The sequence below is a fragment of the Rhineura floridana genome, chromosome 2 (assembly GCF_030035675.1).
Source record: "Rhineura floridana isolate rRhiFlo1 chromosome 2, rRhiFlo1.hap2, whole genome shotgun sequence".
Lineage (NCBI taxonomy): Eukaryota > Metazoa > Chordata > Lepidosauria > Squamata > Rhineuridae > Rhineura > Rhineura floridana.
The window spans coordinates 22438776-22452982 of NC_084481.1; the positions used below are offsets into that span (position 1 = coordinate 22438776).

The 14207-nt window shown below is 44.2% G+C and overlaps 1 protein-coding gene across 9 annotated transcripts in view; it reads left to right on the forward strand.

The window, feature by feature from the left end:
• The first annotated feature begins 1341 nt into the window (after positions 1 to 1341).
• ANKRD44 (ankyrin repeat domain 44) overlaps positions 1342 to 14207 on the forward strand; it is a 250881-nt gene continuing 238015 nt past the window's right edge. For 7 of the 9 annotated variants that reach the window (XM_061608145.1, XM_061608153.1, XM_061608146.1 and 4 more), the window contains exon 1: positions 1544 to 1792. In XM_061608145.1, the coding sequence (XP_061464129.1) occupies positions 1766 to 1792 (27 nt within the window). In that variant the 5' untranslated portion in view covers positions 1544 to 1765. Of the gene's footprint in view, positions 1425 to 1543; positions 1793 to 2352; positions 2372 to 14207 lie in introns of those variants that run through there. The other 2 variants (XM_061608156.1, XM_061608150.1) reach the window with 2 other exon arrangements.

Sequence of the window (14207 nt, forward strand, 5' to 3'; positions counted from 1 at the left end):
TACTGTCTGTGAAGGTAGACAAAACCATGAGTGTTTTCTCTCTGTCAGTTATTACTCACTGGAATTGGGTTGGCTGTCAAAGTGAGTTTATAGCAGCCCACAGAGTAGACAGAAAAGGGTAGGGAATCTTCTTTTACTCATTTCTCAGACCTCTTTCTAAAGTGCAGGGTTAAATCTGTAAAGAAGTTTGGAGCACCCATGGTAAAAGGTAGGGGCAGGGCATTCCAGGCAAGGTGTTGCCACCCCTATTTGGATATGCATATCTTTGCAGAGGATCCCTAGTCAAGCTTTACCAACAGCACAATCCTAAATATATCTACTCAGAAGTCCTATTGAGTTCTATGGGGCTTAGCAAGTATATTGAGAATGGCAGCCTTCAGGGGCATCCATCTTTACTCCTGAGTGCTCCCATTTAACACCTCTACAACACTAGGCTCCTTTCTTCCTACAGTGGCCTTAACTGGCTTGAGGGCAGTTAAACTGTTCTTGCCAGAAGCAAGTGGCTAGATTAAATGTTCCCTACCCAGGCTCCATCTTTTATTTAAGCTTGCTATCTTAATTTCCAATCAGAGAAATGTTTTTGTTTGAACTGCATGCTCCAAGCAACCATGGTTGATGTTTAATGTATCATGCTTAATGACATCACTCAGGCCTGGCTCATGACATCACTAGGGCCTGTCCCCGAAATCTCAGGGTTTGGGATGCTTCTGACTTGGCAACCCTATCTATGGAGGGTGCTGAGAGTTGTTAGGAGATTCCTATTCTCCTCACTGACCTACCAACCCCTCTTTACAGAAAACTCTGAAGCTGGAGCTTTATGAGGGGACTAGTAGTCTCCATCTAGCTAGCTGTTAACCACATTCACACAGGCATTTAGTCATGCCTTCCCCAAAGAATCCTGGGAAATGTAGTTTGTGAAGGGTGCTGAGAGTTGTTTATGTGACCTCTATTTCCCTCACAGAACTCCAGTTCCCAGAATTCTCTAACCACTCTAGCCAAACAGTTCCATTAGATTTACTCTCAAGTAAGTGTGCATAAGGTTACTAATAGTAAGTAACATGCTTACTACTATTTCCGCACTCTGCACATACAACCTAAATAAAGGAATTCTCCTACTGTGGCATTTAGGTCTATCAAGCTTTATGGGACTAACTTCAAAATAAATTTAACTAGGTGCAGGCTGTGAGTTGCTGAGTCTAAAAGAAAAAAGGAAACTCAAATTGTTGGGTTTATAATTTATATATTATATATATGTATGTGTGTAAGCTTCAGTAGCACATGCCCCGGGAGGAGATGGAAAATGCAAAGAGGACAGGCTTGGTGAAAAAGCTGAGAGAGGAACAAAAGAAACGATCCCGAGAACTAGAGCCGCAGGCGGCTGTAGCAGCTTCGCATTTCCGGAAACGAAAAGGGAAAGGTGGGGGGTAAGTAGAGAAAGATGCCTTTCCGGGCTCTGATCAGTAGGGGGTGGCCTTGTGCACGCTGAGAGCTGCCGTGTGTGTGTGTGTGTGTGTGTGTGTGTGTGTGTGTGTGTGTGTATAGCGGGGTGATGTCAGTGGTAGCTGGGTTTCTGCATCCAGTACTTCCTGTATCAGAGCAGGCTTGGCTAAATACCAGCAGGCTTTTCTCCTCCTAATCTAACGAGCAATAGCAGCCGGAGGAAGAGGATTGTCAAGTGCCGGGTCTAGCGTCTCCCTTTTGAGCGTTGCTTGACATCTCCAGCCCCGGAGAGCTGCATGTGTGTGAGGCGATCCAAAAGGAGAGAATGGCAGTCCTCAAACTCACCGACCAGGTAAGGAGAGACAATCGACAATAGAATCGGGGCGCGGAGGCTTGCGTGGAGGGCTGTTGTACTGCTGCTGCTGCTGCTGCTGCTGCTGCTGGGAGGGGGGGGAGGATCTTGAGAGCAGCAGCAGCGGGGGTAGCGGTGACTGGCTGGCTGCTGCTGGTTGTTTAGAGCCGAGAAGGAAAAGTCACGGGAGGGGTTATTTTGGGGGGTGGGTCCTAGGTTTTCTCTCTCTCCCCCTCCCATTCATTTAACTGAACGTCAATTCCACTCCTCCCTCCCCAGCTCTGCTATGAGATTTGATTCTTGCAAGCTTCGATCCACTCTCCTGTTTTTTGATGTGGCGGTTGCTAGCCGGTGTCTGGGGCAGTTATTTTGGGGGAGTGTCCCCCCCAGGTCCTTTGTCGTTTGCAGAAGCGGCGTGTTTCTTTGCTGTGAAGCAGATCTGCAGACAGAAAGAGAGAGGGTGATGGTGGTGAGGTTAGGTATAAGGTTGTTTTCCTCCCTGAGGCTAATCGTCGCTTTCATGACTAGCCAGTCAAGTTTCTCGTTGTCTGGGAAATCCAGCAGTTGTCAAAATGCTAGGTGAGAGGCGGAGGGTGGTTATGGGGGGCGGAGGAGGATCCCACAACATCAGTGCTTTGTGTTCGTGTTTTTTTTTTTAAGTCCTTATATAGAGATGAGCGGATTTGGTTGTCGGACCAACCAGCCATCAGGAAAAGCAAGCAGGCCTTTTGTCCTGGTTTTGTTGTGGTAGCGTTTCTTGCCCTAGACGTGAGATTCCGCCACATTGTGCTGCCTCTTGGCTTGCTTCCCCTGCTTCCATATATGCGCAGAGAGGTGGTGGGGAATCTCATAATAGATAAACGTGTGGCCCAGCGACAGGGAAGTAGATTGATGGGGAACTTTAATTAACGTTGTTAGTTGTAGCGCCCCGGCACTCCAGTCTTGACATGAATGGCTTCACCCGAGGATTTAATTCTCCCTTCTTGTCCCCCGCCTCCCACCTTCCCTCGTTTAAAACCTGACACTTTACAGCTGGCTGCATTCAGGGCTGTTAATTGGCTGTTCAATCAGGGCCGGTCCCCAGTTGCTTTGGGAGCTCAAATATTTATGCAGCTTTTTATAAGCGAGAATTCTAAAGGGGGCCCTCTAATAGGCTGTTTGTTTAACCAATCCACGGAACTTTTAGATCCGTTTAATGCGAGGCTTGAGCGGCGGTGGAGACTTCTCGGCAAAAAATTCTCCCAGCGTAGTTTTGATAGAGTATCACTGGATGCATTCACTTGAAAACAAAGAGGAAACTGTATATTAATTCACTAATACACACAAAAAATTGCAGTTTAAGAATGTGCCTACAGCCAACAGATATTTCTATCAAATTTTAAAGAGCAGGGAAATTGGGTAGCTATAGTGAATGCACTAGGGGAACAGGAGACCTGACCTCCTCTCTGAGATATTGGATTGCCCTACAAATTCGTCAGAATGCAAACACAATTTGGGTTGGTCTTTCATAGTTCAATCCACTTGCTATGTAACTTGGAAGAATTTGGTAACATGTGCCTCTGAGCATATGGTGACTAGTGGCGACACCTGCCATCTGCAAAGATGGAGAATTACATTTTTGTGTGTTTGTTGGTGGTGTTCTTACTTTGCTTCTTTTCTGTGTTACTACTGTTTCTCGGTTTGAGAATCAAACCTAGAACATTATATTTCTCTCATTATTCATGCTAGAAACCTGTATCAAATTTATTTTTATTAATTTCAAAGCCTTTTTATTGGTCAATGTCATATGATGGTGAAGACAGCCTTTTGTGTTTCAAACTGGAGGTTATGCTCTATTTTTATTTTGGGAGCATTAACAGTTGAATCTGAAACTGCAGTTTGATGTAAAATCAGACTGACTTACAATATGTTGCTACTTAAGCAATAAAACTAGCTGTTGGGAAAAAAAACTTGGCCTGCACAAGATGCATGTGTTCAGCCCACTATGTTTAAGCTACTTAACTCAAGGAAGGTGAGCAAGTTCAGTTAAAACCATTGAGCACATCTAGACATTTGCTAGAATATTTCACCTCCCATTGTTTTATCTTGTTCAAACTCAGACACTCCTTATGTCCACTGGAAACTTCTGCAGAATAGTCAGTGCCATTCATTATTCCACAATTGTTTTTGGAGCTTTTTTTAGTGTTGCAAAGTGTTGCTGTACTTCAGATATTCACAGAAATAGAAACAAAAGAACATGGTTTACTATAGCAAAATTCACTAAAATTGCAAAGTAAATCAGACATATTTAAAGTGACTATATGAACTATATTAACTTTTAATATTGTTGCTTCCTCTCTGCTAAAACAAGATCAGCACAGCCCATGGCTTGTTTCTGTTATTTGGACTGACTGCAGGTGTTGCCACCACTCACCATATGCTCAGAAGCACATGTTACCAAAATCTTCCAAGCTACACAGGAAGTGGATTGGACTGTGAAAGACCAAACCAAATTGTGTTTGCATTTCGATAAATTTGTAGGGTAGTCCAATAGCTCAGAGAGGAGGTCAGGTCTCCTGCTCCCCTGGTGCATTCACTATAACTGCCCAAGTTCCCTGCTTTTTAAAGTTTGATAGAAATATCTGTTGGCTATAGGCACATTCTTAAACTACAAGGTTTTTTGTCTATGAGTGAATTTCTCTGCTTTTTAATCCGGGAGGTAAGAAATGGGATCCTGTGCAAGTTTGCTGAGAATGGATTAATCATTTGCATGCTTACTGAATTCTGTGGGATTTACTTCCCTGCAGTCATGCTTAGGATAGGTGAAACTGACCATGGGGAGGGAGACCTGGAGTGGGCAGGGTAGGAGGAAGAAGGAAGAGGAGAGGAGAGGAAGAAGGGAGGAGGAAGGGAGAAGAGGAGGAACGCAGGTCTGATCATTTGCATGCTTATTGAGTTCAGTCATGCTTGAAAATGAAGTGGACTGCCTTCAAGTTGATTCCGACTTATGGCAACCGTATGAATAGGGTTTTCATGGTAAGTGGTATTCAGAGGTGGTTTACCACTGCCTTTTGGGGAGGCAGTGACTGGCCCAAGGTCACCCTTTGAGCTTCATGGCTGTGTGGGGATTTGAACCCTAGTTTCCCGGGTTGTAGTCCTAAGATAGGTAAAAATGACAATGGGGGAGGGGAAGGAAGGGGAGGGGAGGAGGGGAAGGGGAGGGGAGGGGGAGAAGGGGAAGAAGGGTATTGGAAGGGGATGGGGAGGGGAAGGGAGGGGTGAAGGAAGGGGGAGGGAAGGGGTAAGAGGGAGGGGATAGGAGGGAGGAGGGGGAGGGCAGGTTTGATCATTTGTTTGCTTTTTCAGTTCAGTAGGATTTACTTCTGTGCTATCATGCTTAGGATAGGTGCAACTGACTTGGGATGGGCAGGAAGGGGAGGAGGAGGGCAGGAAGGGGAGGAGGAGGGCAGGGATAGGGGAGGAGGAGGGCAGAAAGGGGTAGGGGAGAGGGGATATTTGGTGGGTGGGCACTGGCCAGAGAGAAAGCTCCTTTCCTTTCCGAAAGGAAAACTTTGTGAACAGTATTGTTGTTTTTCAGAGTTTCCCCCACCTTTTAATTCTGCAGCAGGCACATGTCTCCCACCCACTTTTAAACTAAAGCTGTCACTGGCCACATCCACACCAGTCCTTTATTCCACTTTAGACAGTTATGGTTTCTCCTAAATAATCCTGGGAAGTATGGTTAGTGAAGGGTGCTGAGAGTTTAAACTGCAGAAGATGAAGGTCAGAGTATGGGGCAAGGTCAGTAATAGGATTACAGGTACTCTGTGAACATAGCTGATTTTTAGTGAATTTCAACAGATTGTGGGAACTCTGACAGAAAAAAGTCCAAAAGGGCTCTGGTTTTTCTCTCTCTTTTTACGCTTTGAACTCTCGATTCTCTCTGACTGTTTTGTGTATCGCCATGAAAATTTTGAAGGTTGTTAAGCAAGCGTTTCTGAGTTCAGGACTGTAAGTTTATAAGGTTTTGTTTTGACATGAGCTTATGGGAAGGATCAGAATGGCATGGGGGGTATTTTTGATTTAACATTGTGGAATGCGAAAAATCCATGCTGGCTCTAGTATACAGTAGGGCCCCGCTTACCGGCGCTTCGCTTTCCGGCATTCCGCTAATGCGGTGGCTTTTAATTCCCCACTTTAAAGCCAGTTTTGTGCTTTTGCGGCATTTTTGCGGCATTTTCGTGTGACGCACCCATTATTCTCAATGGGTTCCACTTTACAGCGATTTCCGCTTTACGGCGGCAGTCCGGAATGGAACCTGCTGTATAAGCGGGGCCTGCCTGTACAGCCACTTTTGTGGCTGTATAATATTTGTGAAAACAGTGCCTTGTTAAGAATGCTTGTTGTGGCTTTCTATCTTTTAGGGCAGTATTTAACGAGAACAAGATCAACAGCCATTCATCATCATTATCATTATTATTATTAATAGTAATAATAATAGTAATAATAATGATGCTAAGAGATATATTTCTTTGTTATGGGGTGCATAGCACGCAGGCCCGTTTAATTGTTATCCCTGTTATGTGTGCAACCAGTGACTTGGCTAGAGATAGATGTGTCTGATAAAACAATCACTTGATGTGAAACACGGGATGGGGGCTACTCTTCCTTTTCCTGCTCTGGATGTTCCACAATGCCGATATGTATAATTCTACACTGGTAAACACATTTTTAATTATTATGCTGGCAGTCTGCAGTAAAAATGTATTGAAAGTCTTGTGTGCTGTTGAGTATAACACTATCACTTTACTTTTTTTAAAAAAAGAATGCTAATTATCCTCTTAAATTTACAGAGCAGGATGAATGCTATAAACATATGCTAGGAAAATTGTCCTGCCAACATTTCTGGTAGCTTAAGTTGTACTGTTCACTATGCCAAAAAAATATTTTTGGATGTGTGAGCACGTTAAACAGTGCATTTGGATTTTATTGCTTGCTCATTCACTGGATAACTTTATTCAACTGGTACTTCTGTAGTACACTTTTTTCTTAACCAAGACTATAGTCTTCTACTTGCCTACCTGGGAATAAGTCCAACTTGATGGGGCTTACTTCTTAGTAGATATATATACGGGATTGCGTTGCAGATCTGTTACAGTACAAAGCATTAAAAAGGGACATCAGGATTCTCATAGTGGCCTAATTTATCTACTGACTGTATCATCTGTTCCAAGCTTGTCTGGTTTAATCTGCTAATTTTGGTTTAATTTAGTCTGTTTATAATCTTTATAATGGATATAAACCCAAATCCTCTACTGCTTCTACAATAGATTATCAGGTGGTTCTTACGTTAAAACCATGGTGGTGCACATTTCTGAAGAACTTCATGCATTTTTAAATATATTGACTGCTTAAATCCTATGTTTATATTGCTTCTACAATGTGTGGAAAGTTTGCAATGCAATGAAAATATGTCTTTTGATCTCATAATCGAAAGACCTACTGGGAGGAAGGGTGTGATAGTAATAATAATATTATTAATAATAATATTAATTGTCAAGGATTATCAATATCTTGGCACAATCATTAACCAAAATGGAGACAATAGTCAAGAAATCTGAAGAAGGCTAGGACTGGGGGGGCAGCTGTGAGAGAACTAGAAAAGATCCTCAAATGTAAAGATGTATCACTGAACACTAAAGTCAGGATCATTCAGACCATGGTATTTCCGATCTCTATGTATGGATGTGAATGTTGGACAGTGAAAAAAGCTGATAAGAGAAAAATCAACATTAATAATAATAATAATAATAAAGTATTGAAAGTAGACTGTGTTGTCTTCTAGTAGCCCAAATGTGTTATCATAATGCAGTGAGCAACGTTTATATTGTCTCTGGCACAGAGACTGGAAGTAATTAGTTACAAAAAACGAATTACTTGTAATTTATTACTTTTTTGAGGAATGAAGGGGTAATTTCTTTATGTTTTGATTGTAATAGAATGAAGAGTAATTTTATTACTTTGAGGAGTAATTGTAATGTTTCCAGCATTACTTTTGGGCATTACCGGGGGGGGAAGCAGGGGAAGTCTTCTGCTCTTCTGATTCTTGAATGAAAATCATGTGCCTCAAACTGGGCTTCTGTGCAGCCTCTCTCTTCCCTCATGCTCTGTGGGTGTTTAGGAGGTGACTAGGGAGGAGGTAGAGAGTGAGAAAGGGGTGGAGTGGAGAAAATAATTGTTTAAAAAATATATGGGAGTGGAGGGAGAAAGGACGTGGATGGAGGAAGAGAAGAAGGCCACAGTGGAATGGAGATGAGAGACAACGACGTGTGTGTGTGTGTGCACGCTGCATTTTCAATGTTTTAACTTTTTTGCACCCTAGGGGAAAATGTTTGCTTGGGTGGGTGTGCCTCAGTTGGGGTCAGGGCTGGGTCTGGGAGGTGGCTGAGTGAGAGAGATGATGATTGTTGGCTGAGAGTGTGTGTGTGGGGGGTTGTATTTGGTTTGACGTGCAAAGTTCTGAGCAGCGGCCTCTGCCTCCCTCTCCACCTTCCTTACCAGCAGAGAGACCACCACTGATATCTTGTGGATAGAAAGGATTATTCTACTACCTCTGTGTGTTTATTTTTAATGTTGTTTTAGGCTACTTAGGTGTGCAGCAGCCAAGGCCAGCACCTTGTAGGCACTCTAGTTTTGTTTTAAGTAACTTAACTGTAATTGTAGAGATTACTTTTGCGTAACAGTAAAGTAATCAATTCCTTTCAGAACAATTTATTTATTTATTATACTTGTATACCGCCCCATAGCCGAAGCTCTCTGGGCGGTTTACAGTAACTAAAAACAAATACAATTTAAAATACATCTTTTAAAAAACAATATAAAACACAATTTAAATTTTTTAAAAAATATAAAACACATGCTAAAATGCCTGGGAGAAGAGGAAAGTCTTGACCTGGCGCCGCAAAGATGACAGTGTTGGAGCTAGGTGCACCTTGTCAGAAATATCATTCCATAATTTGGGGGCCACCACTGAGAAGGCCCTCTCCCTTGTTGCCATTCTCCGAGCTTCCCTTGGAGTAGGCACCCGGAGGAGGGCCTTTGATCTTGAATGTAGTGTATGGGTGGGTTCGTATCGGGAGAGGCGTTCCATCAGGTATTGTGGTCCCAAGCCGTGTAAGGCTTTATAGGTCAAAACCAGCACCTTGAATCGAGCTCAGAAACATAAAGGCAGCCAGTGCAAGCGGGCCAGAATCAGTTTTATATGTTTGGACCGTCTGGTCCCTGTTACCAATCTGGCTGCTGCATTTTGCACAAGCTACAGTTTCCGAACCGTCTTCAAAGGCAGCCCCACGTAGAGTGCATTGCAGTAATCTAATTTGGAGGTTACCAGAGCATGGACAACTGAAGCCAGGTTATCCCTGTCCAGATAGGGATGTAGTTGGGCCACCAACCGAAGTTGATAGAAGGCACTCCGTGCCACCAAGGCTACCTGAGCCTCAAGTGACAGAGATGATTCTAGGAGAACTCCCAAGCTACGAACCTGCTCCTTCAGGGGGAGTGCAACCCCATCCAGGACAGGTTGGACATCCACCATCCGGTCAGAAGAACTACCCACTAGCAGCATCTCAGTCTTGTCTGGATTGAGCCTCAGTTTATTAGCCCTCATCCAGTCCATTGTCGTAGCCAGGCACCAGTTCAGCACATTGACAGCCTCACCTGAAGAAGTTGAAAAGGAGAAATAGAGTTGCGTGTCATCAGCTTACTGATGGCAACGCACTCCAAAGCTCCGGATGACCGCACCCAACAGTTTCATGTAGATGTTGAACAGCATGGAGGACAGAACTGACCCCTGCAGAACCCCATACTGGAGAGTCCAGGGTGCCGAGCAATGTTCCCCAAGCACCACCTTCTGGAGCCGACCTGCCAAGTAGGAGCGGAACCAATGCAATGCAGTCCCTCCCACTCCCAACTCAGCCAGTCTCCCCAGAAGGATACCTTGGTCGATGGTATCGAAAGCCGCTGAGAGATCAAGGAGAATCAGCAGAGTCACACTCCCCCTGTCTCTCTCCCAACAAAGGTCATCATACAGGGCGACCAAGACTGTTTCCGTGCCAAAACCAGGCCTGAAATCTAACTGAAATGGATCCAGATAATCGGTCTCATCCAAGAGTGTCTGGAGCTGGCCTGCAACCACTTGTTCAAGGACCTTGTAATTGTAATGGTAATTTATTCCTTTTGGGGGGGGCATGTAATAATAATTGTAATTTGTTCCTTTTGAAAAGTAGTCTTCCAAGCTCTGCTCTGGCACATGCCTCTTGATACATCCTTGTCTTCATATTTGATGCTTCTTGCTAATGGCAAAACTGTTTCACACCAAGAGACTTTCTCTGTGCACTGCAGGGTAGCACAGAGTCTCATAAATCAGAAGATCCAGGTAGGCTTTATAAATTGAACATCTTGGCTGCAGTTAATATTGGAGGTGTCTGTGCTCTAGCTGATAAAGTGTGGCATTTCAGCACTTAATGTCTTAGTCTGAAATCATGTCTGTGGTGCAGTCACTGGGGGAATTACAGTTCTAAAGGTTTTAAACCATCACTAAACCTCTGGGGTGGGGTGGGGTAAAGAGAGAAGAATGGAAGGTATGAGGACAGCCAAGAGAAGGAAAGGTGGTTCATATCCACATGCCATACATTTAAAGCGATCTTATACAACTTTAACAGCCTTAGCTCCCTGGTTCCCAAAAGAAACCTGGGAATTGTCATTTATTAAAGGTGCTAAGAGTTGTTAGGAGACCTCTCATTGAGCTACAATTCCCAACATCCTTAACAAACTTCAGTTCCCAGGATTCTTTGGGGAAAGCCGACTGTTAAAGTGGTATAATAGTGCTTTAAGTGTATGGTCTGAATGTGACCAGTGCATGCACCATGCATTTAAAGAACAAATCCCCCCCCCGCCCCAGAGTTCTGGGAACTATAGTTTGTTAAGGGTGCTGGGAATTGTAAACCTGTGAGAGGTAAGCAACAGTTTACAGGATTCTTTGCGGGAATGCATATACTTTAAATGTATGGAGTAATAGACAGGCTGCTAGGAGGAGGTCACTGGGCGAGCTGTACTCCCTCTGTATCTGCACAACCCCATACTTGGCAAAGATAGTTAGTGATAGCCTCAAAGAGCGTCTCCCTCTTGTGCAAGGGTGGGGGACTATTTTCAGATCAAGGGCAACATTTTCATCTGGGCAATTTTCCGGGGCATCATGCCAGTGATGGACAGGGCCAGAGGCAAACATTGGTAAGACAAATGTAAATTTTACCTTTGTACACCAGGCTTGTTTTGTACACACTCACATGCTCGTTTCTATTCTCTATCCAGGCAAGCAAAAGGCATGATCAAAGCTGAAGGATGCATTCCAGTCAGCCTACAGTGCCATAGCCCAAACCTCCCATACAGGCGGCGCAGGGCTAATAAGCCCGCCCGTGCATCCCACCTACCTCTCCCTTCCCTGTGAATAACATGTGCACTGTGCATTATTTATTTATTTATTGGATTTCTAGACCGCCCGACTAGCAAAAGCTCTCTGGGCGGTGAACAACAAAAAAATACAAATACATCTCATAAAAATTACATGATAATACTACAAAACATATAAATACAAAGATCAAAATTTCATAATAATTTCCTGTATAAAATTTAAGTTAAAAACGCCATAGAGAAGAGGTAGGTCTTAATCTGCAGCCAAAAAGACAACAGCATCAGCGCCATACGCACCTCATTGGGGAGACTGTTCCAGAGTTCGGGGGCCACCACTGAGAAGGCCCTAGATCTCGTCACCACCCTCCGAGCCTCTCTATGAGTTGGGACTCGGAGGAGGGCCTTCGATGTAGAGCGCATTGTCCGGGCAGGTTCATATCAGGAGAGGCGTTCCGACAGTTATTGTGGTCCCGCGCCGTATAGGGCTTTATAGGTCAAAACATACACTTTGAATCTGGCCCGGAAGCATATTGGCAGCCAATGCAAGCAAGCCAGAACAGGTGTTATGTGTTCCGACCACTTGGTCCTCGTTATTAATCTGGCCGCCGCATTTTGGACCAGCTGTAGCTTCCGAACGGTCTTCAAAGGCAGCCCAACATAGAGCGCATTGCAGTAGTCTAATCGCGAGGTTACCAGAGCATGTACTACTGATGTAAGATCCTCTCTGCTCAGGTAGGGACGTAGCTGGGCTACCAACCGAAGTTGGTAGAACGCATTCCGTGCCACCGAGGCTACTTGAGCCTCAAGTGACAGGGAAGGATCTAACAAAACTCCCAGACTATGAACCCGCTCTTTTAGGGGGAGTGTAACCCCGTCCAGAACAGGGTAACTATCCAACACCTGGTCAGAGAAACCATCCACGAGCAGCATCTCAGTCTTGTCTGGATTGAGCCTCAGTTTGTTTGCATGATTGCCATCAGCCAAGATGGCAGCAGGGGCTTTATGGTGGGCATGCGTGTGCAGGGTGCAGTGGGAGAGGTAGGTGAGGCATGCGCATATGCTTATTGAAGCCTGCACTGACTGTATTGGGGGGTTGCCTGGCAGCTTGCGATCCGCAGCAGGGTCGGAAGCTGATGCTGCCGCAGATCGCGGAATGGGAATGCTACCCTCCCACCCTAAGGAGGGGCCCTCGGCTAGGGCCCAACCTGGCCACCCTCTGGAGCTGGCCCTGAGGAGAGTGGTGTAGCGCAGGCACTCTCCATGAGCACCTTTTTAGCTATTATTAAGGCTATATAACAACACTGAATTTTTGACCCATGGAGACATTACCACTTTTCTCACCCCCACCCTGCTTTCCTTAACATTCAGCCTGATGAAGAGGTCTGGTGGACTCAAGTGCTTGCTCACTATTTGTGATAGTTTGGTCATAAAGAAGGGGGTGGGGATGGAATTCTTCAAAGTGGCAGTTCAAGCATTAGCCATACAGGCTAATCATGTAGCTTATTTCTTTTTCTGCTGAGTTTTTTTGGTGGGTTTCTCTGAGGAAAGCTTATGTATTTGGCATGCTGAGGTTTATCAAACAGTGGCCCAGACCATGACATCATCATCCCTGCTGTGAAATAAGTGGCGGCACGTCATCCCTGCTCCACTACACCACTGTAGCAGATACTGTTGTCTCCCCCTGTCCCTTCCCATCCCTGCCACCTTGAATATACTTGGCTAGATTTCTTGCAACTAACAGGTTTGACTCTGAAGGATGCCATCTGATGGCAGCTTGCTTTGGTATTGCCATCAGTTGATGTCCTCAGTAATTCTTTTTGCTTCCCTTAGGTCAAGTCTTGAACCAGTGACATACTGACTGATTGGTCTCCTGTTTCCCTCCTTTGTATATGATGATTGATGAACCACTACTAAGGTTGCCACTTTCTGATTTCACAAGTACTGGCTACACTGGATGGCTCTGCATAGCTCTGCCTGTGGCCCTCCAGATTTTGCTGGACTCCCAAATCTCATCAGTCCAGCCACCATGGCCAATGGTGAGAGAAGATGGGAGTTGTAGTTTAGCAACATCTGGAGGGTCACAGGTCCTACATTACACTGGCTAATACAAAAGGTCTGTCTATAGTTATTAATCTGTGCAGGCTTATTATTTGAATATGTGAGCTATAAATGCATGCTACATTCAACAAGCAGTGAACATGCACATATGAACCAGTCCTTAGGGCTCATTGTTACTGGCAGTAATCAGGGCCGGTGCTATCATTGGGCCAACTAGGCAGCCGCGTAGGGCGCATACCTCAAAGGGGCGCAGTACTGACCTTTGAGGGGCACAGTTTTATACAGATTAGTTTTTTAAACCTTTGTAAAAATGCAACTGACCATTTATATTTTTTATTTTAAGATAAATACCACAACAGTGCTATGGAATATAATTAATTATAATGTCTTATGAAAAATTTCTATATTCTGTTTTTTATTTATCCTTTTTATACTCGAGTGAGTAACAGCGTGTTTGTGCAATTTTAGGAATACTGACAATTTAGAAAACTATCAGGCCTGGAGAGAACTTGAATTGCATTTATCTAAAGGAAAAACAATTGATGATATTAACCAGCAGAAAATTAGGCAAGAAGAACAACATTGGCGACAAATCTTGGAACGCTTGATTGCTTTGGTCATAGTTCTTGGCATACAAAGCTTGGCATTCCGTGGTACAACTGAAAAGTTGTACAGTGCTAGCAATGGAAATTTTTTTAAGTTTGTAGAATATCTAGCCCTTTTTGATCTTATCATGAATGAACATTTGTGCAGAGTTAAAGATCAAGAAACAATGGTTCACTACCTAGGAAAAGATATCCAAAATGAGCTTATACAACTTCTAGCAGGTGCTATAAAGCAGAAACTTTTAGCACATGCAAACTCAACCAAATACTATTCACTTATTTTGGACTGCGCACCTGATGTTAGT